The sequence below is a fragment of the Siphateles boraxobius genome, unplaced genomic scaffold (genome assembly GCF_051911475.1).
Source record: "Siphateles boraxobius isolate OS27281-9 unplaced genomic scaffold, OSU_SipBor_1 37, whole genome shotgun sequence".
NCBI lineage: Eukaryota > Metazoa > Chordata > Actinopteri > Cypriniformes > Leuciscidae > Siphateles > Siphateles boraxobius.
Window position 1 is genome coordinate 3,095,561 of NW_027508997.1, and position 21,973 is coordinate 3,117,533.

The 21,973-nt window shown below is 40.0% G+C and overlaps 2 protein-coding genes across 13 annotated transcripts in view; both read left to right on the forward strand.

The window, feature by feature from the left end:
- The first annotated feature begins 7,319 nt into the window (after positions 1–7,319).
- Positions 7,320–14,229, forward strand: LOC143703008 (eukaryotic translation initiation factor 5-like). 2 transcript variants are annotated; one of them, XM_077197048.1, is made up of 12 exons: positions 7,320–7,408; positions 7,633–7,830; positions 9,219–9,498; positions 9,664–9,745; positions 9,836–10,008; positions 10,913–11,024; positions 11,183–11,310; positions 11,389–11,550; positions 12,222–12,383; positions 12,923–13,087; positions 13,189–13,326; positions 13,809–14,229. In XM_077197048.1, exons 3-12 carry the CDS (start codon positions 9,427–9,429, stop codon positions 13,902–13,904), a joined length of 1,290 nt encoding a protein of 429 aa, XP_077053163.1. In that variant the 5' UTR covers positions 7,320–7,408; positions 7,633–7,830; positions 9,219–9,426; the 3' UTR covers positions 13,905–14,229. The 2 variants fall into 2 exon arrangements, with proteins under 2 accessions (XP_077053163.1, XP_077053164.1); XM_077197049.1 differs by lacking the exon at positions 7,320–7,408 and having other exon boundaries at positions 7,802–8,081.
- Positions 14,230–15,740: 1,511 nt separating this feature from the next.
- Positions 15,741–21,973, forward strand: part of mark3a (MAP/microtubule affinity-regulating kinase 3a) — a 31,152-nt gene continuing 24,919 nt past the window's right edge. For 5 of the 11 annotated variants that reach the window (XM_077197075.1, XM_077197077.1, XM_077197076.1 and 2 more), the window contains exons 1-3: positions 15,869–16,532; positions 18,595–18,786; positions 19,364–19,417. In XM_077197075.1, coding sequence (XP_077053190.1) covers positions 16,479–16,532; positions 18,595–18,786; positions 19,364–19,417 — 300 coding nt within the window. In that variant the 5' untranslated portion in view covers positions 15,869–16,478. Of the gene's footprint in view, positions 16,533–17,609; positions 17,790–18,594; positions 18,787–19,363; positions 19,418–21,973 lie in introns of those variants that run through there. The other 6 variants (XM_077197072.1, XM_077197071.1, XM_077197079.1 and 3 more) reach the window with 6 other exon arrangements.

The following is a 21,973-nucleotide window of genomic DNA, read 5'->3' on the forward strand; positions in this document are numbered from 1 at the left end:
TTTATGGACAGCACTTTTGCACACAAATTTCAGATTCCCCTCAGACCACTCACACAAAGGATTGCAGTACATGCACTTAACGGTCAAGAACTCCCCACCATTTCATTTACCACGGAAGACATCACCCTCATCACTTCAGGCAATCACTCCGAGACAATTTGTTTTTACATTCTGGATTCACCCCTGGCACCCATTGTTCTTGGACATCCCTGGCTCACCCGTCACAACCCCCGTGTGGACTGGCAACATAAAGCTATACTGGAGTGGAGCAAGGAATGTCATAAGTCTTGTCTCGTGTCTGCTTGTCCGTCTGTGCCTATTTGTGTGTTTCAGGAGGAAGTAGGGGATTTGTCTAACGTGCCCGAGGAGTACCATGATCTGAAGGAAGTGTTCAGTAAGTCTCGTGCTGCTTCTCTTCCTCCTCATCGTCCCTATGACTGTGCCATAGATTTAATGCCAGGTAAGTCTCCGCCTAAAGGCAAGTTATACTCACTTTCTGTTCCTGAAAGGGAGGCTATGGAGAAATATATTTCTGATTCTCTGGCAACCAAGCTCATCCGCCCTTCCTCTTCTCCAGCGGGGGCGGGGTTCTTTTTCGTGGGGAAGAAGGACGGGTCTCTGCGACCTTGTATTGATTACCGGGGGTTGAATAACATCACGGTAAAGAATACTTATCCTTTGCCGTTGATGTCTTCAGCTTTCGAGAGGTTGCAGGGAGCGTCCATCTTCACGAAATTGGACTTGCGTAACGCTTATCATTTGGTTCGTATCAGGGAGGGGGATGAGTGGAAGACTGCTTTTAACACCCCCAGGGGGCACTTTGAATATTTGGTCATGCCTTTCGGGCTGTCCAACTCCCCAGCAGTCTTCCAGGCACTGGTCAATGACGTGTTGCGAGACATGATAGACCAGTTCATATATGTGACCCAATCTGGCGAAATGAGTCGGATGTCGCAACGTTCTATTTTAAGATATGGGGCGATTATGTGGAAAAACAATGAAATAATAGATTTTTTTTTTGATTTTTTTTGTTGCTAATTTCAAAGAACAGACATTCAAAAATAATCTCCCAAAGTTTCGTAGTCCAGATAATTGAGTAAAGGTATTTAAATTACTATTAAAGTGTACAAAGTTTTACTAAATTCGCTGGAAATGAACATTGCTTTTCTCAACTCCTCTCGTCACCTCTGAGCATTTCCCGGCTATTCCCTGAAACGTCACTATCTCTGCTCTTTAAATGGTGTTACACGTTGTATAGAACCAATCAAAAAGCTTAGAAATGTACACAAATGCTGATCATTTGTCGATGGGAAGCCATTTCAACTGACCGGCATGCGATTGGTCCAGCCACCCTCCTGTCAGACTCGCAGCGAGCGCTCTGTGTAATAAACAAGCTAGCAGATCTCCTCAGAAACATTAAATATGTTTATTTAAATATGTTTTGCTCGCTGTCAAAAGCGAGCAAAGTTGCCAAAGCGTCATCAAGCCCCCTGGCCATTGCACACTGAGTCCGCGTTTTTTGCGGATGCGAAAAACTTACGATTGTTTTTATATAACGGATGAAAGTTTCGTAGTGTGCACGCGTGATTGACATAACGTGATTGACAAATGTGAATGAGTGTAGCTATTTATCTGCAAGGAGAATCCATTACAATGTGTTTGATTAACCCAATATTTAACTGTTGGTATATCCGTTATGAATTTGTTACGCTGTTATTGTCAACTAGCCTACACTAAGATATGATTGCATAGACTACATTTTTGTAAAAGGTAGACCTACTGTTAAATTACTTATTGAAATATAAACTTTTAAAATAATTTGAGCTTCAGCCTGGTTTAATAGCATTTATATATTAATGTCTTTGGTCAAATTAAGCTGTAAAATAAATAGTTTATCCCTTTAAATGTAATGGATTTTGAAAGATATGAACAAAAAACGGGCAAAAAACTTTAAAGGCGATTTTCTCAGGTTTTCAATTGGAAAAAGAGGGCAGACGACCATTATTCAAATGTGTATATCTTTACAACCATTCAAGGTATGACTTTGACTAGGATATCAATTGAAAGCTTATGGTCTCCTCTTTCCATTAATACCAAAATCTCAATTTTTAAATTTGGGTCACTGTGACTCATTTTGCTGGATCAGGTCACATATGTTTACCTGGATGACATATTGATATTTTCCTCGTCTCTCCAGGAGCATGTGCAACACGTCCGACGAGTGCTTCAGAGGTTGTTAGAGAATGGGCTTTTTGTCAAGGCGGAGAAATGCGATTTTCATGCACAGTCTGTTCCTTTCCTAGGATACATCATCTCGTCTGAGGGAATGCGTGTGGACCCTGAGAAGGTTAAGGCTGTGGTAGAATGGCCAAGTCCAGATTCCCGTAAGGCCCTACAGAGGTTTCTGGGGTTCGCCAATTTCTATTGACGTTTTATTCGTAATTTCAGCCAACTAGCCGCACCTCTGACTGCCTTGACCTCCCCCAGTACTCCGTTCAGGTGGTCAGATACAGCCGAGGCTGTATTTGCCAAACTCAAGAGCCGCTTTGTTTCAGCTCCCATCCTCGTTGCCCCTGATTATTCACGGCAGTTCGTGGTGGAGGTCGATGCGTCAGAGGTGGGGGTAGGAGCAGTCCTGTCCCAGCGTTCTCCCACAGACGACAGGATGCATCCTTGTGCGTTTTTTTCTCATCGCTTGTCCTCAGCCGAACGCAATTACGACATTGGTAACAGGGAGTTGTTGGCAGTCAAGTTAGCCTTGGAGGAATGGCGTCATTGGTTAGAGGGCTCGGGGGTACCCTTTATAGTCTGGACTGATCATAAGAATTTAGAGTACATCAGAACTGCCAAAAGATTGAACTCCAGGCAGGCTCGGTGGGCACTTTTTTTCGGTCGTTTTGATTTTTCTCTCTCGTACCGCCCGGGGTCCAAAAACATCAAACCCGACTCTTTATCTCGCATTTTTGATCCTTCCGAACGCCCGTCTACTCCCGAGTGCATTTTACCGGAGAGTCTATTTGTCTCCACACTCATATGGGAGGTCGAATCGAAGGTCAAGACGGCCTTAGAAGGGGTAACGCCTCCGCCCGGGTGCCCACCGAATCGCTTATTCGTGCCGGAGGGATTAAGGTCTGACGTCATTCAGTGGGGTCATTGCTCCAACGTGGCTTGTCATCCAGGAGTTTATCGTACTAAATTTCTAGTCAAGCAACGATTCTGGTGGCCACTTATGGCTCGTGACATTCACAGTTTTGTTTTGGCTTGCTCGGTTTGTGCCACTGGTAAAACTTCCAATCGACCCCCAGATGGGCTCCTTCAACCGCTGCCAGTCCCTTCGAGACCCTGGTCCCATATCGCTCTCGATTTCATTACCGCCCTCCCACCCTCCCAGGGTAACACAGTCGTTTTGACCGTGGTGGACCGGTTCTCGAAGGCAGCTCATTTTATTCCCTTACCCAAATTACCCTCAGCTAAGGAGACAGCGTTGACAGTCATTGACCACGTCTTTCGTTTACATGGCCTCCCGATGGACGTGGTCTCTGACAGAGGACCCCAGTTTGTGTCCAAATTTTGCCAAGAATTTTGTAAATTACTGGGAGCGACGGTTAGTTTATCCTCAGGGTTTCATCCCCAGAGCAATGGACAAACCAAGAGAGCCAACCAAGATCTGGAAAGGGTGTTGCGATGTTTAGTCTCCAAGAATCCTTCCTCATGGAGCCAACAACTTTCCATGGTGGAGTACGCCCACAACACGTTACCAGTGTCGGCTACGGGCCTATCTCCGTTTGAATGTAGTTTGGGTTACCAGCCACCTATTTTTCCCAGTCTGGAATCCGAGGTCGCGGTTCCCTCCACCCACGCTTTAATCCAGAGGTGTCACCGCACTTGGACTAGAGCCCGCGAGACTTTACTCCAAGTGGGGGCGCGCACCAAGGCTAAGGCCGATCGCCACCGGTCAAAGCCTCCCATATACGTCGTCGGTCAAAAAGTGTGGCTTTCTACTAAGAACATTCCTCTCCGATCCGTCTCTAATAAGCTTGCTCCCAAATTTATTGGCCCGTTCTCTGTCACCAAGATCATTAGTCCGGTGGCAGTCCGCCTTAGTTTACCTCCAGCGTACAGGAGAATACATCCCGTTTTTCACGTTTCCAAAATTAAACCTGTGTTTCATGCTCACATTAATCCGCCAGTCCCGGTTCCCCCCCCGCCGCGTCTCGTAAATGGGGACACCACCTATTCAGTTAATCGTATTCTGGATTCAAGGCGGAGGGGACGTGGATTTCAGTACTTGGTGGACTGGGAAGGTTACGGTCCGGAGGAGAGAAGTTGGGTACCTGCTAGAGACATTCTGGATCACTCTCTGATTGATGATTACAATCGACAGGTAAGGGAGTCTGAGAACGCCAGGAGGCGTTCTTAGGAGAAGGGGTACTGTCACGGTATACTAATTCATTGCTTCCTTCTCGTCTCGTGTTGTTGTTGTTGCATGAAAGCACGTGTGTTGTGGGCGTGATTGAGTGTCATTCCTTGATTCGCTCCAGCTGATCATCATATCATCACCAGCTGCAGCCGATCTCATTTCACTATATATGCTCACAGTTTTCTCATCTCCATTGTCAGATCGTTCGTTGGATGTTCGGTGTTCCAGTCTTGTGTTCCTGAGTCTCTCGTCGTGTGTTCCTGTGAAGTTCGTCTTGATTGTGGATTATCATCGGTTGTGGATTATCACCGTTTGTGGATTGTTCTTCGTCTGTCTTCACCGCACCACTTGGGATTCACCTCGCTGACCATCGACGTCCCTGGGTCACCAGTTCCACGCCCGTGTCTTTCTGTTTGGACTTCCTTATCCCTTAATAAAGAGTTATTTACCTGCTATTGCTTCCTGTGATCCGTTGAGTCATGACACGCACACTGGATGTTTTTCCCTTTTCACACCATTCTTTGTAAACCCTAGAAATGGTTGTGCGTGAAAATCCCAGTAACTGAGCAGATTTTGAAATACCCAGAACGGCCCGTCTGGCACTAACAACCATGCCACAATCAAAATTGCTTAAATCACCTTTCTTTCCCATTCTGACATTCAGTTTGGAGTTCAGGAGATTGTCTTGACCAGGACCACACCCCTAAATGCATTGAAGCAACTGCCCTGTGATTGGTTGATTAGATAATTGCATTAATGAGAAATTGAACAGGTGTTCCTAATAATCCTTTAGGTGAGTGTATATACAGGTCCTTCTCAAAAAATTAGCATATTGTGATAAAGTTCATTATTTTCCATAATGTAATGATAAAAATTAAACTTTCATATACTTTAGATTCATTGCACACCAACTGAATTATTTCAGGTCTTTTATTGTTTTAATACTGATGATTTTGGCATACAGCTCATGAAAACCCCAAATTCCTATCTAAAAAAATTAGCATATTTCATCCGACCAATAAAAGAAGTGTTTTTAATACAAAAAAACTCAACCTCCAAATAATTAGGTTCAGTTATGCACTCAATATTTGGTCGGGAATCCTTTTGCAGAAATGACTGCTTCAATGCGGCGTGGCATGGAGGCAATCAGCCTGTGGCACTGCTAAGGTGCTATGGAGGCCCAGGATGCTTCGATAGCGGCCTTAAGCTCATCCAGAGTGTTGGGTCTTGCGTCTCTCAACTTTCTCTTCACAATTTCCCACAGATACTCTATGGGGTTAAGGTCAGGAGAGTTGGCAGGCCAATTGAGCACAGTAATACCATGGTCAGTAAACATTTACCAGTGGTTTTGGCACTGTGAGCAGGTGCCAGGTCGTGCTGAAAAATGAAATCTTCATCTCCATAAAGATTTTCAGCAGATGGAAGCATGAAGTGCTCCAAAATCTCCTGATAGCTAGCTGCATTGACCCTGCCCTTGATAAAACACAGTGGACCAACACCAGCAGCTGACATGGCACCCCAGACCATCACTGACTGTGGGTACTTGACACTGGACTTCAGGCATTTTGGCATTTCCTTCTCCCCAGTCTTCCTCCAGACTCTGGCACCTTGATTTCCGAATGACATGCAAAATTTGCTTTCATCCGAAAAAAGTACTTTGGACCACTGAGCAACAGTCCAGGTCGGGCGCTTCTGCCGCTGTTTCTGGTTCAAAAGTGGCTTGACCTGGGGAATGCGGCACCTGTAGCCCATTTCCTGCACACGCCTGTGCACGGTGGCTCTGGATGTTTCTACTCCAGACTCAGTCCACTGCTTCCGCAGGTCCCCCAAGGTCTGGAATCGGTCCTTCTCCACAATCTTCCTCAGGGTCCGGTCACCTCTTCTCGTTGGAATTTTGGGTTTTCATGAGCTGTATGCCAAAATCATCAGTATTAAAACAATAAAAGACCTGAAATATTTCAGTTGGTGTGCAATGAATCTAAAATATATGAAAGTTTAATTTTTATCATTACATTATGGAAAATAATGAACTTTATCACAATATGCTAATTTTTTGAGAAGGACCTGTATATACTTTTAAAACTACAATTGTTCAGATTGAGCTGATCTGCAACGCGCCGGGAACTACGTCATAACGTTGAAAGGTTAAGCTCGATGTTGATGTCGCTGGCGCCGGCGGAAGTTTCGCCACTGTTTACAAAGCGACCAATACAATTTGAACTATCCTCCTTCGCACGATCGAGTGGGGCGGTACTTCTGCCGAAGCCGGCGACATCGAGGGTGACCTTTTAACGTGATGACGTTTTTTTTTTTTTAAATGACCTATCGTTCCGCTAGATAAGACCCTCTTCCTCAGCTGGGATCGTGCACAGTCCGTTGAAACACTTCAAAGACCTTTGAAACTCCATTGATTTGGACTTCAAAACAGTGGTTGCCATTGAAGTCCATTATTCAAAGAAAAATCCAGAAATGTTTTCCTCAAAAAACTTAATTTCTCTTTCACTGAGGAAAGAAAGATATGGATACTTTGGAAGGCATTGGGGTGAGTAAATTATTAGGAAATTTTCATGAGGTGAACTAATCCTTTAAGTTTTGCAATGACTATTTGGGTACAGTAGCCTAACTGCTATAGCCTGAACTCCCCTTACTATTTTTTTTAATTCAAAATTCTCTTTAAAAAGGACGTTGCATTTTCTTTGATGCAAAAAGCCTCAACTAGGCTAACTCACATAACCTATATAATTCTCCATTGCAGGGTATGAGTTGCAACGTAAACCGAAATAAATACTGATTATTATGTGATTCAGTGATGATTGACGTCAAAAGGAGCAAGTCAGCGTTAGGAAATTGAATACAGGAAAGGATTTTAGCCAATGAATGGCCACGGTAGGCGGGGCTATGTGGATTGCGCGCGAGGTACACGCCCACCATCAGCACTCAGTCACAACTCATTCTGCCTTTGCGTGGAGCAAAGAAGGTTCTGGAAAGGTAAGACGTGACATGAACCAATTTTAAAATTACATGCCGGTAATTTAACACGTCTCTGACATAAACCCGTAGTGTTTGAGTCTAATAAATAACATATAAGTCGTTTGAAAAAACGTTTGTTTTCTTGTTATAACAAAGCGGGGAGCTGCTTAGCTTTATAAGTATCACACAGCAAGTGTGTTGCCAAGTTACATTTGACTAATCTTAGTTTTTTTCTAATCCAGCTTCTCTCCGGAAATCCGATACCCCTCGACTGACCGGGCTGCATCGCTCAGCACTTCCCAGGTTTTATCTCTCTGTACCGTTGTGTCGTGTTACATTCTTTGGATCACGACCCAACATATCAAGGCTTTCCACTGTCAACCCTTCACTCCGTCAGTGGACGACTAGCGTTGTGTTTATGTCTTTATTTTACGGAAACGGTGAGTATACGGCCGGTCATTTGCAGAAACTGCTTTGTCAATATCTATTACACATTTGTAAATGCATTTTGGGTACATATAACTTGGAAACGAGTGTTTTGGTGGTTTTTATAACTAGTTAATGGGTGTGAACTAGCTTGACGGAGGGGAACAAAATGGCGTCATGGTGCTTTTGCGCACTCCGCTGCGCGCTAACCGTGACGCACTCTGCACCACCGCGACGGTCACACAACTTTACGACTCAATCTGAGGTTTGTCAAAGCAAACGCGTTTTTGCTGTGTTTAAATCATTTGAGGGTGATCTCACGGCCTTCGTCGATATTCGACGTGTTTATTTCGATGTAAAAATAGCGTAACTGTTACTGGGTTTAGCTCGAGCGGGTACCCATGTGTATATCGACCTTGGGTGCAATACGTGCGACTCGGTAGCGTACATATCATTTATAAACGAATGTTAAAAGATCCTTATACACTGACTTTCTCATTCTCTTAACGTTAATGTACTTTAAACGAGAGTAACCGATGGACACACGCATAATACTACGTGATCGTAATTTTACTTTTTTTGGTTTTGGAAACCTTGTTCTGTCACGTAACTTACAGCTGTAAAATTTTCCTCACCACGTGTTCATTTGGCTTGAGTCATTCTCTAACCTGCTGACGCAGTCGATGACGTGGGTAGCTGGGGTCTTGATCAAGGACTCTACTCAATTATTTACAAAAAACTATTAAATTATTTAATTTAGTTTGTTTTCCTGTAATAACGGATGGCAGAGAGAACATTAAAAGTAATTTATTATATTTATTGTAAAGGTAATTATATGTGGCCTAACCACCTTAGACATTGACAAGTATTTTTCCAATAATCAGATTTGTATGACTGAAAGACTTTTACGTTTACGCTCTTTGACGCATGAAATTAATTGAATGTGAAAAGAAACAATAACAGCCTTTTTTTCTTCATATTATTAGACGTAAGATTGTTAGTTAATGTGTGTTTTTTTTAAATATAAGTATTGTTTGTGAAAAGTTAAAATAGATTGCTACACAATAAATTATATATTTTTGAAACTATTTCCTAAATTCCTAAAAATGAGTCACTAAATAGTCATAAAAATGATTATGATCACAGTCTTGATTCAAGTCCTGAATTGATTATATTATTCAAATGTTGCTCAGAAGAAAATGGTGCTGTTGTACTAAATATCTGCACAGCTGCAATTTTTCCATATACAAAAATTGACCAGTTAGTTTGTATATCTCATCTGCCTACAAAATGGCTTTCAGAACAATCCAATGCATCAAGTGAAATGCCAAGTAACTTATTTAATTATTTATAGGATTGGAAATAACTTTTGTATAATAGTGTATTTCACTTTGCTTTTCAGAGCTGTTGCGCAGCTGTTGGAAAGCAAGCGGAGGAAACCTAGTCCACGAGCAAGGAGTTTGCAGCCACTGTGGCAAGATCTTTTTCATGTCAAAGACCGAGCACACTTGCAGTTGTTTATGTCATCCCCTCTTCTCCAGACAGAAGATACCCAAAAAATCCCATTCAAGATCTTCTTATCTTGCTGATAGTGCCTCAGATCACTCAAAATGTCTGTCAACGTCAACCGCAATGTGTCGGACCAGTTCTACCGCTACAAGATGCCCCGTTTGATTGCCAAGGTACACAAGAGACTTGTTTTGGTCTGAATGCTGTTTAAATATTATAGTTTCACTAATTATTTCTGCGTAGAGTAATAATAATTTATTATTGGTGTATACAGAGGCAATCTGATATTCAGTTGGAGAATATTAAAAAAAGTTCCCACTGTCAATTTCATTTAATAGGTGGAAGGCAAAGGGAATGGAATCAAGACGGTCATTGTCAACATGGTTGATGTTGCAAAGGCACTGAACAGACCTCCAACCTGTAAGTTTGTTTTTACAAGTAGTTATAGCATAGACATTATTCTTTCAGTAGTGTTTCACTCTGAAACAATAGATCCTGTTATTTCATCAGATCCAACTAAGTTTTTTGGCTGTGAGTTGGGGGCGCAGACTCAGTTTGATGCTAAGAATGACCGTTACATCGTAAACGGATCCCACGAAGCCAACAAACTGCAGGACATGCTGGATGGATTTATCCGCAAGTTTGTGCTGTGCTCCGAGTGTGACAATCCTGAGACTGACCTGGTAAGTTGACAATCAGGGTTTTTGCCTGCTGAAAAGGTTTGTCCACTCATGGTTAAAAATTAAAGATTCTGTTTACTTTTTCGTTTTGCTGTCGGTCAGATAGTGTTTGGAGAACACCTTGTTCTCCAAAAAAAAGGTGTATTTAAACTTGTACTTAAAAAAAGGTGTACTTAAACTTGTTTTTGCCTTTTTGGGCAAGGGCAGTTGGTTTGTGGTGTTCTGTACTCTTAACTTTGTCCTTTGACTTTCATAACGCCTACACAATTGTGGAAAAGATATCAACGGTTGTGAAAGCATTAGTTATTTTGTGATTTTATATATATATATATACATGTGTGTTTGTGTACTTTTAGTAGTTATTCATAATTTAATGTGCCAATTTATTTTTCTTATTTCAGTTTTAGTAATTTTAGTACTTTAACGTTTTATTTATTTCTACTTAAGCCTTTTATTTCCTTGTTTTTTTTAAAAAAGTTTTTCATCTAATATTTATATTTTATTGCAACATTATTTCAATAAGCTCAAAGTCTGCAAATGTCTGCTGTATATGGGAGTGGTATACATTAATTTTATATATATTATGGCCGTTTTAGCTAACTTGGCACTAATCACATTTTAATTTACACAATTATTTGCATTAAAACTGTATATGTATTTGTTTTAGAAGCCTAAGATAAACTACTGATTTATCTAATGTCATGAACACTTAACGCCATTTCGAATAAACCATTGCACTTCCTTGTAATAGCAAGTTTCTTCCATACTTCCACATCAGATGTTATTAAAAAATACTGCAATCCAATCCTCACATGGTTTTTGAAAATAGAAACCTTTGTGTTCAACAATTCAGAAATCCTTTTATTTTCAGAAATGGTCCTTATAGTATCTGATGTTTAATTTGCAGCACGTTAACCCAAAGAAGCAGACCATCGGAAGCTCTTGCAAGGCTTGCGGTAATCAGGGAATGCTGGACACTCGGCACAAACTGTGCACATTCATCCTCAAAAACCCACCTGGTGAGTTGTGGACTGTTAAAATGCATCTACTTCTGTTATTTACTATATTTAGTATCAGAAATGTATGCTTTATGTTTGCTGTCTAAATTTCTAATTTTAACTTTTCACATAAGCTTTATAAACACAATTTTTAAGAACTAATCTGTTTCGAAATGCAGAGAGTGATAGCAGTTGTGTGAAAGAGAAGAAGGAGAAAGAGAAGAAAAACAGAAAGAAGGATAAGGAGAATGGCTCTGGGAGTGGTGAGGCTGGAAACCATAACGACATAGATGCACCAGATGCTGTGGTAAGAGATACCCATGAACATTATTTACTGTAATTTGTTACCAGTACATTGAAGTGTATGTTTGTGGGGATTGTGTAGGATGGTGAGGAAGATGACGATGACTGGGCAGAGGAAACCACAGAGGAGGCCCAGCGTCGGCGTATGGAGGAGATCAGTGACCATGCTAAGAACCTGACCCTCAGTGAGGACCTGGAAAAAACCCTGGAAGAGAGGGTCAACATGTTCTACAACTTTGTCAAAGTAAATAATACCACTCTTGGTTTCCAGTGTAAAAACATTTTCTTATGATGCCCTTGCACCTGGTGAAGTTACACCACTGTTCAAAAGTTTGGGGTCGGTATGTTTTTAAAAAGATGGTCACTAAGGCTGCACGCACTTGACTTAAAATACAGTAAAAATGGCAATATTGTTGAATATTTAAATATATTTTCTATTTTAAAATGTAATATGAATTCCTGTGATGGTAAAGGTGAATTTTTAGCATCATTACTTCAGTCTTCAGTGTCACGTGATCCTTCAGAAATCATTCAAAAATGCTGATTTGCTGCTCAAGAGACATTTCTCATTAATGCTGAAAACAGTTCTGCTGTTTAATATTTTTATTTAAAGTGTGCATTCAGCATTCTTTGATGAATAGAAAGTACAAATGAATAGCATTTATTTGAAATAGAAATATTTTGTAGCATTATAAATTTCTTTATTGTCACTTTAGATCAGTGTGTTGAGTCCTAGTTGAATAAGTGTTTTGTATTTTTGTAATTTCTTGTACAAAACATTTTACTGACTCCAAACTTTTCAATGGTAGTTTACCATAGGTCTGTAAATTAGATTTAAATTAACATGAAGGTTTAAATGACCAAAGATCTATTAATGCTACTAGGACTCAAACATCTCTCTCTTTTTCTACTCAGCAAAAGAAAGAGAGTGGAGCAATTGGCTCTGCCGATAAGGAGATTCTGGCTGAAGCAGAAAGGCTGGATGTGAGAGCCATGGGACCGCTCATCTTGAGTGAACTGCTCTTTGATGAGAACATTAGAGACCAAATCAAGAAATACAAACGTCACTTCCTGCGGGTACTTTTTCAGAAAACACCAGTTCTAATTTTATATCTGATAGATGGGATGCATAGGATCTGCATGTACAAGACTAATTGGAACACCCCTGTAAATCTTTGCCTTGAGCTGAGTGTAGTTACACTCAGATCCATTTTAATACATTTTACACCCAGAATTTGACAGATTTTGCCCCAAAATTAGCACCTAAAATGCAAATAAAAGTTTCCACCTGGGCCTAGTGATAGATGAATATTTGTAGTAGGACACTGAGACCTGCCTACAAGCTGAGATGATGGTGTAAAGCCATGCTAAAAATAAGTCTTGACTAGCAATTTAATTTACACTTTTGAATCAGCAGCTTTGATATCTACCAATTTTCACTTGCTGCTGAGATAATGAAGATGAAGCTGTTTAAAACTACTGGTGCAAAACAGTTCATCTACCTCAGCATACTTGTGTCTGCGAAAGATTACGAACAAAGTGCTTATGTTTGATTAAATGTACATAGTTTTACCACAATCACAGTGCTGAGAGTGACAGATTCTCCTTTCTTGCAGTTCTGCCTCAATGATAAGAAAGCTCAGAAGTATCTGCTGGGAGGTTTTGAGTGTCTGGTGAAGCTTTATCAAAGTCAGCTGCTGCCACGAGTGGCCGTCATTCTCAAAGATCTCTATGATGCCGACCTATTGGAGGAGGATGTCATTCTCGCATGGGCAGAGAAGGTGTGCGTCTCCTAATTTTACATACAACTTAGATTGATAGAGCATTTTATAAGATCAAGTTGTTTGAACTGAATCTTGATTAATATGTCTTTATTTTTAAGGTATCGAAGAAGTATGTTTCCAAGGAGCTGGCCAAGGAGATCCATGCCAAGGCGGCTCCCTTTGTCAAATGGCTGAAGGAGGCAGAGGAGGAGAGTGAGGGGAGTGAAGCAGAGGAAGATGATGATGAAAATGTTGAGGTAATTTCATCACCTATATATATATATATATATTTACCAGTTTGAGACCCTTGGATTAGCTCAATTTATTTATGAGCAGATTGGACAAAAGTCCCTTTATCCAGCTATAGCTGCATAATTTTTTTCCAGTCTTTGGAAGAATTAGTTGTATCTCAGGCTTCAGCCATTTCTCAAGAATGTAGTTTAGTGGTTTTATTAACACTTGAACCTATGGAAGCTTGTTTCCACCATGGGATGAAAAAAATCTATCCTATTCTGCTATATATAATCACATGCACATTTTCATTTAATCGCAAACACAAACTCTTAATTTGTAGTAAATTAGAGAAACGGCGTTATATTTTAACTGTTAGCAGGAGCCTTGGGACTGTAATTAGTGTAATTACATTAGTCTTTGGGCTAGAATTAGAGAAAGGTTGAAAAAGGCTTGTGTAATATTCAGATTCTTCGTCTTTCTCATTTGAACTCTCTTTGGTCTTCAGGTTGAGTACTCTCCCTCTGCACGAGAGCTGAAGGTGGAGACCATTCAGCCAAAAAAAGCAGAAGAGGATGATGACCTTGATATAGATGCCATTTAAAGAAATAAGTGAAACTGCAGCTGCAATCCTGGAACCTTGCTGCTTCCTGTTGTAATGATCAAATGGATCACAGTGGCCTCCTGTTTAGCCCCAGTCTTGTTTTGTCTCACTTTCTCCTTGGTTATATTTGATTTGCAAGAATGGTTTTAATATAGCTCTTTCATTGACTTGCTGCTAAAGTAATAAGAACTTTTGAGCTTTATTGTCGGTTTTGAGCAATTTTGTTGTATTGTGAGCTTGACTTTGATTCATGGGTTCTCTTATACTGTACATCTGATTATTTTTTTTCTTGAAATCATAAAATAAAGGTTTTTGCTGTACATTATATGGACTATTTTGATTTCTTAACTAAATAGCATAACTTGATTCATCACTAGTTTCAACCACATTCCTTCTCACCAAAACCCTACCTTCCCAAAAAAAAAAAGTATCCAGAATATGCATAACTCTTAGTCAGAGTATTTCTGATTGGCTAAAAAAAACCTGGCTGCTCCCCAGATTCAGTGGATGGCTGTTCTTAGGACATCTATTGAGATATGTTGTGTAGTAGTAACATCTGAAATTGCTGCCATTGTCAATTGAGGGACATACCGGTAATAGTTCTGGTTGAATGTCAAGTCTAAAATGGCCACTAGATGGCAGAATACATCAGGGCATAACTGATGATTCACCTCTAAACTGACATAAGGCTGTAAATAGGTGGTTCTCAGCCCTTTCTTGTTTACTCCAAGGTCCACCATTTTTTAGGGGTCTGGGCACTCCCCCTTTCCTCCTAGGTCCACCATTGTAGGAGCCCCTCTTTCTTTGATGTTTACATTTGGCATTTAATTAAAATGTCAAATGCAGCCAGGAAAATGTTACATCTCATATGCAATATATGCAAATTCGATTCATACAGTATAAGGCATATTGACACAATGCAGTGGTGTTTTGAAATGCTTTTTTGTTTATTTGCTTGTTTTTCCAATGTGAATTCATGTTCCAGTTACATGTGAAGTTTTTAGGCTAAATAGATAAGCATTATTCACACTATCCAAAAAACAAACAAACAACCAAAACAATTTTATTTAGCATTTTTACATTAACATGAAATTATTGTTATAGCCTACATATTTTTTTTTTTTATTCTGACATAAATTATAAAATGATAAGTATTTTTTTTAAATGATCTTGAAGCCCTCTTGGAAGCTGAATGGCTGGTTGAGAACCTGCTGTAAACTCATGACTCAGGTGGAAGAACATGCTCAGAACACATTAAATACATTCATTTTAGTCATGTTGATCAATTTCATTTTTAATGTTTTGTGTTTGTGCAAGAGAGAGAGAGACAGAACAGATTTTTAAGGAAATACTTAGCAAGGCCCCTGTTGAGTTAATTGGAAAGCAGGGTTAATCTTTCACACAGCATCCTCTATAGTGTTTCCTAAGATAGCCTATATCCAATTTAATATCCTTATAAATAACGTTATAACCTTAAAAGGTTAATATCATAAGGAATCTATTCCTTGAGACAAACAATTTAAGACAAATAATTTTTTGTTTTTGTTTTATTGTTACATTGTTTGGTTTGCTTTTTTTTTTTTTAGATACCTGGTCATATCAATATGGCGCTGCCCACAAGGGGGCGACCAGTCCCATGTAGAACAAAACAGCTGTTTCCCAAAAACTAATAAATCTAGTTTCCATCTCACGCACATATACAATACTTTTAATGACATTTCTCAAACTAGCATCTTTGAGTAAAGCACACTGACCAATTAATTGAAAACCTTTGTCTTCATTCTGCCAAACCGGTCAAACGATATATGATGAAATGACAATTCAATTGAACAGGGTGTGTCACAGTTGTTATGGTATGACGAAGGTTTCCCCTTTTTTCCATATGAACACCTACAGTTCCCTGAGGGATGCGGCGCTCTCCAATGAGCACGGGGATCCGTCTGTTTCCTCACTTCCTCTGTCTCGCTCAGGGCTCGGCTCGAAACTCCTGCGCTGTTGAGCAGCCATCTTGGATCTCGCTTTAAACCAGAGGCGACAGACCGACAGACGCGGCTGTTCGGGTGGAATGGAACCTACAACGAGCGTGACTTCCCCACGGCCCCGACGCCTGTGATCACCCGCTTTACCCCGCTGCTGCCGCTACCACTGAATATACCGGACAGTCCGTTTGAAGGACCGTTCGATGAGCAGTTTGTCTTTGGGGGGAGATCGAAGAGGAGGCCCCGTGAAGTGCAATTTTTTCAATTCTTACCTGAACCGGACATCCGAAATATGAAGCAGACAGTGACGCCAGGACTGAAAGTATTATGCTTTTAGCAGTGCACAACTTAACCGGTCTCGTTCGCTATTCAGGGATCTTTTAGATGGCGTGCACTCGGTAATAAATCGCAGTAACGTCCGCGAGCGTCTGGAATATTTCTTCAAAACTTTTAACAACTTTGTTACCAGCTATAGAAGCAATTCAATGCTATTGACCAAGCTTGTAATCGGTCAAATATATTTCCTATTCGTTGCACTGCAAAACCTGCTGCTTAAATTGTAATTCCGGGAAAGCAGCTTTTCATCAACACTAGTATGTCAACAACAAGAGCCCCCTTGCCAACCGTCAACGAACGGAAGGCTGAAAACGTAAGTAGCCTGTTTATGTTGTAGTAATTGATTAATGGCAAACCATAACTGTTGTGAACTCAACAAGTTCTGTGTTGATTATTCACTTATTAGTGTATTATTTGGTCTTGTCGCAATGTATGGCTGTGTCTCAACATCTAGTGAGCAGCCAAGTTACGTAGACAGCGATTTTAGTCAAACCGATGCTGCCGTCTAAAACCATTCAGCTCATTTCCTAAAGAATTAAGGGCAGTGTCGCATTCCATACCGTGTTTTGTGTGCTTTAAACGGATTAGCAGCATCGTGCCAGTCTTTGGACAGATGGGGCACCAGGCTGAAGTGACGCATGGGGTCCGGGGCATAGGTACTTTGGCTGCTTTTATGCATAATGTCCAACATATGCTTGATTAGTTAAAGTCCTGCATATTAGTGAGTGATCGTGCGTGGGTTTGCACGTTTGATGTTTGCTGATATTCCGCATTGGCGTCAGTCTGTCCTATAGGTTACTGCTCATACGTCAGCAGTGAGGGAAGGTGACATGAGCACGCTCGCTTATGCAGGTCCCCCTTAAAGATGCCTGTAAATAATGAGCATTAAGTTACGGTCTTTGACTTTTCCACTGCATACCCTAAACTATGCTGTCTGTTTGTCATTCAATTATTCTGTCTTTCTACCTTTCTATCAATCTTTTTCTCATTCAGTCTGCCATTCAATTTGGTTTTCTATGTCTGTCGTTCAGTTTGTTGTTCTGTCTCCATCTTCTTTTCGGTGTCTGTCTATCATTCTTATTGATGTGTTATTTAGATAGCTAGAACAACCGACAGACAGATAATTAAAACATGTATGAATTGGTCTTTTTATGAATTGAGACTATTGTGTGCACACTGTTAAGTTAAAGGATTCTGTAGATGCTGTGGTGTGGTCAATATCTGAGTGAATGTTATTCTTTATAAATATGTCAATACATAATCCATAATGTCTTACCAGAATGTACATATTTGAATGCACAACTCTTGCTCACTTTTGAAAATTAAGTCAAATGAGGTTTCAGACACCTATCCACTCAGCCCCACCTGCCCCAAAATCTCTAACGCAAACACACGCGCGGTGTCAAAAAGACTCCAGCAGTGATGCAGCTCGTCAGTGTTGCTGGATGGGAAAGTATTGATGAGTTCTTCTAATAGAAAAGACTGGGCTGTTTGGTTCAATGCCATTTAACTTGCAAACAAAAAAATGAGAGGATCGCAATCTAATATGAGACATCGTGCAAGCTTAAGCGTAAGTGACCTTTATTCAAGATCATTCTGTGCGTTTTATTGCAGGGGGGTTGTATCATTTCTATGGCTATGTTATATTATGTTTATTATCAAGTGTTAGTGTTGGTGGATTTTATATCTGTTAGGCAGAGCTTTGTGGATAACAGTCAGGTCGGGCGTCAGGGACAATATGCAGGATTTAGTGGGAACATTGTATAGCGCAGTGTCAGCGTACCCTTACATACAGAGGTGTTAGTACCACATGAGAATCACTGACTTACTAAACATCATCCTGTTGCACTCGTGACCTCTGAATGGAACAATTAGTTTATTTGTAGCCTGGTGTATGTTGCACAAAGGTCCTGTCACAAGGTTACAAGAGACCTTGAGAAATGTTAGAGTAATGGAATTGACTTGTATTGTGATTTTAATTTCAGACTTCGATTAACTTTTTGTTAAACATCTTTGACGTCTTTGAGAAAGTAGTAAAGGGTAAATGCAGATGACTCATGATATCATTTTGTAACAGTGACAATCACTTGTGGTGATGATGGTTTCGACTGTGCTATTAGAGCTCTCTGACACTGCATGGGTGGAGTCAATATTAGTGATTTCTGCTCTGACTGGGACATTTTGTGTCTGTTGCCAAATACCTGGTCTTTGTATGACTGTCGGAAATTGTAAATTCTTGAAGGGCAAATGCTGGGATAAAATGAGCAAGACTGAAATTATTAAGTTTTATATCGTTGTTGTTGTTGTTGTTGTTGTTGTTGTTGTTGTTGTTGTTGTTGTTGTTTGTAATTTACATGTCTTTTGAATTCTAACAGCATACAACAAATGGCCATGGCCGAGGGGAGGTGACCTCTCGATCTGTGAGGTCAAGTGGTCGAAACCGGAATTCTAGCTCAGGATTGGATGATGTGCACCCTCTTGTTGGAAATTACCGGCTGCTAAAAACCATTGGAAAGGGCAACTTCGCCAAGGTCAAACTAGCTCGCCATATCCTCACAGGAAGCGAGGTGAGGAGTCAGAAGTCATGAGTGTGTTTCCTGATCTGTGGGGTATGGGAGTTTTCCAGAGACGGACATGTTAGCTTTTCTGCTCTCATGTTTCCTTTTGGAATTTTTTGAATTACAACACGTATACAGACATTTATAATAATGTTACAATTTTTTTTTAGTTTCAAATGAATGCTGTTAGCTTGTACTTTCTATTCATCTGAAAAAAAGGTTTCACTGTTTTCACAAAAAAATGTAAGCAGCAAAACTGTTTTCAACTTTGATGATAAGAAATATTAGCATCATATCAGGATATTAGAATGATTTCTGAAGGATCATGTGACACTGAAGACTGGAGTAATGATGCTGAAAATTCAGCTTTGCATCGCAGGAATAAATTACATTTTAAAATATAAGATTTTAAATAGTAATGTTTTACAATATAAATGTTTTCAACGTATTTTTTAATCAAATAAATTCAGCCTTGGTGAACAAGATACTTTCAATATCCTTTTTAAAAAAAAATTAAACAGACACTTATCCTTCTTAAAGGTAGTGTATATAGTTTAGGTTCTCATTTTCCACTTTTCCTCCTTAGGTGGCTATAAAAATGATTGATAAAACCCAGCTGAATCCAACAAGCCTTCAAAAGGTGAGGTTCACATTTAATATTGAAATGTGCATGTGTTATACTGTATGTATTGAATGTAAAACTGTGTCATCATGATTTAGTTTTTTTCTTCCTCAATGCTGCTAGTGTTGTGTAATTTACCTTCAGGAAGTTCACGTTCTCTGTTTGTTCATGACTCTGGGAAATTGTTTTTGTCTGTGTGATACTGTGTATTGCCTACTTGGTTAGTTTTGTGTTTGGTCGTGGCGCAGTTCCATATGTATATATAGGTAATGTCGGCTTTCAACTCAAATTTTAAACTGAATGCAGATTGCAGAGCTGATCTTATATCCAGAGCGTTTATCGGAGGCTTGTGTAGTGGAAATTGAACATCCTTTCAGCTGGTGTTCTCAGTCACCCATCATCATGAGGTGTCTTTTCAAACAGAAGCTCCTCCAGCAGTAACCTTCGCACTCTTGAGCACAAATACTGAAGTACACCAGCTGTGCTGCAATACTCTGCCCACCTACTGCAGGCTGCGCCGCCACTCAAGCTGCTCTCGACAGAAAACACACTTGTGCATTTGCAACCTTGTGTTTGAAAAGGTTTATTTCTAAATATGTACAAAGCTGTGTGGGAATGTGGAGCGAGCAAATGCTGTAATTTGTTAATGCAATTAATATAGCATGGGCAACTTGTGTTCTATATGTTAAGATATATGTTCCCTTACAGCGTTAGTTCACCCAAAAATGAGGATCCTGTCATCATTTACTTACCTTCAGGTCGTTCCAAACTCGTAAGACTTTCGTTCATCTTCTGAACACAAATGAAGATATTTTTGATCAAATTTTTAGAGCTTTCTAGCCCTCCATAGACAGCTACGCAACTACCACTTTGATGCTTCAAAAAGTTCATAAAGAGATCGTAAAACTAATCCATATGAATTGAGCGGTTTAGTCCAATATTTCCGAATCGATTTCTGAATGAGTCTCTTCAGAAAATTTGGACTAAACCACTCCATTCATATGGATGAGATGATGAACACATTTAATTTAGACTTTTATTCACATAAAAACATTGATCAATGCACATACGGAGCACATCAAATATGGTAAGCGCATGCACAAACATACTTGATTGGCGAAACCTCATTGGTTCTTGTGTGTGAGTAAATGATGACTTTTTTTCTTTTCTTCTTTTTTGAACTAGTCCTGTAATATCTGTATTCTTCCACTTATTTGGCCCATACAAAATCTTAAAATGCTCTGTGACTGTTATAGATTAATTCCGTATTGCTAAATCTATAGTGCCACAGTTTTTTGTTTTTTTAGAGTAAGTTGGAAAAAATTGGACACCAACAAAAACTATAAATAAATACATTTTGGATTGCTCTTGTGGATTGCATGCAACAACAATCATACAGCACGACCATTGTAGTCTGATTCATAAACTAATGATTTTTAACAAACCAGAAGGACTAGTGAATTAGTCTCATGATGAGATGTTTAAATCAGTTTGACTCACTGAATAGTTTGGTGTGGCTCTTGACTTACTTTCTGAATCAAGTCATTATACTTTCATCATGTCAAACTCAAAATGAATGAACTGATTTATTATAATTATTAATATTATTTTTGATTAAGGAACTGGAAACGATTCCCAATTCAAATGTCTCTGTACATATGTGTTCACATTTGTGAAATGTAAAAAAAGCTCAATTGTGTGAGGCACGGCTCAGTGTCTCAGTCTGTTGGTCAATGCAGCAAATTGGCATGGTCATCTGAATCCATTGCCAAATCTGCGTGGATCTTTCACCCTCTCTGGAAATTCCCAATCATGTGGATTCTTATTGAAATTACTGGATTTTGTCTGTGAAAATTTGCAGAGGAATGGTAAATGTGACCGTGCCTAAATTATGCTCCTTTAGTTGGAACTCTGGGATAGTAGTATAAATGGAATTACCCAGTGGAATGACACAGAATTAAAAAACAATCAACTTATATTGCTTGTTGCTTTATGCCGTTGCGCCTGGTTAGGACAGTGTTATGGGGGTGAACAGTTTGGATTTCATAATCGGTCTTCACAACAGCCAACATGAAGGGAGGAGGAAGAGGATATGAGGGGGAAGGACAGATGGACATTTTGGTGGGCTGACAGTGAAGTGACAGACTGGAGGGACCTTAAAATGGTATGAGATGGGTGATAAAAGACTGGAAAACAGGCACAGACACAAACAGCCTGATGTCAGTCTGAATGAGAGGAGTAGATGTACATACAGTATGAGTGATAAATGTGAAATTTAAGGCTGGAGGGAGATCTGGGAATGGTATGATCAGAAGAATTCAAATGATAATGCTAATCAGTGCTCGTTCCGAGATACACAAGTCGAGCCGCGTCTCTAATTTTAGCTGGAATCTGCTCGCCGCAACCACCATTAGTTTTTCCACAGCGACCATTGATTGGGATTCAGAGTATATCCTCTCTCTGTGGCCTGCTGGTCCTCAGCCAACACACGACTGTGACTCACGCACCACAATAATGACAGATCGGCAAAACCAGGCCGTCTCTTTGGCTCTTTTTATGTTTTTGCTCTAATTA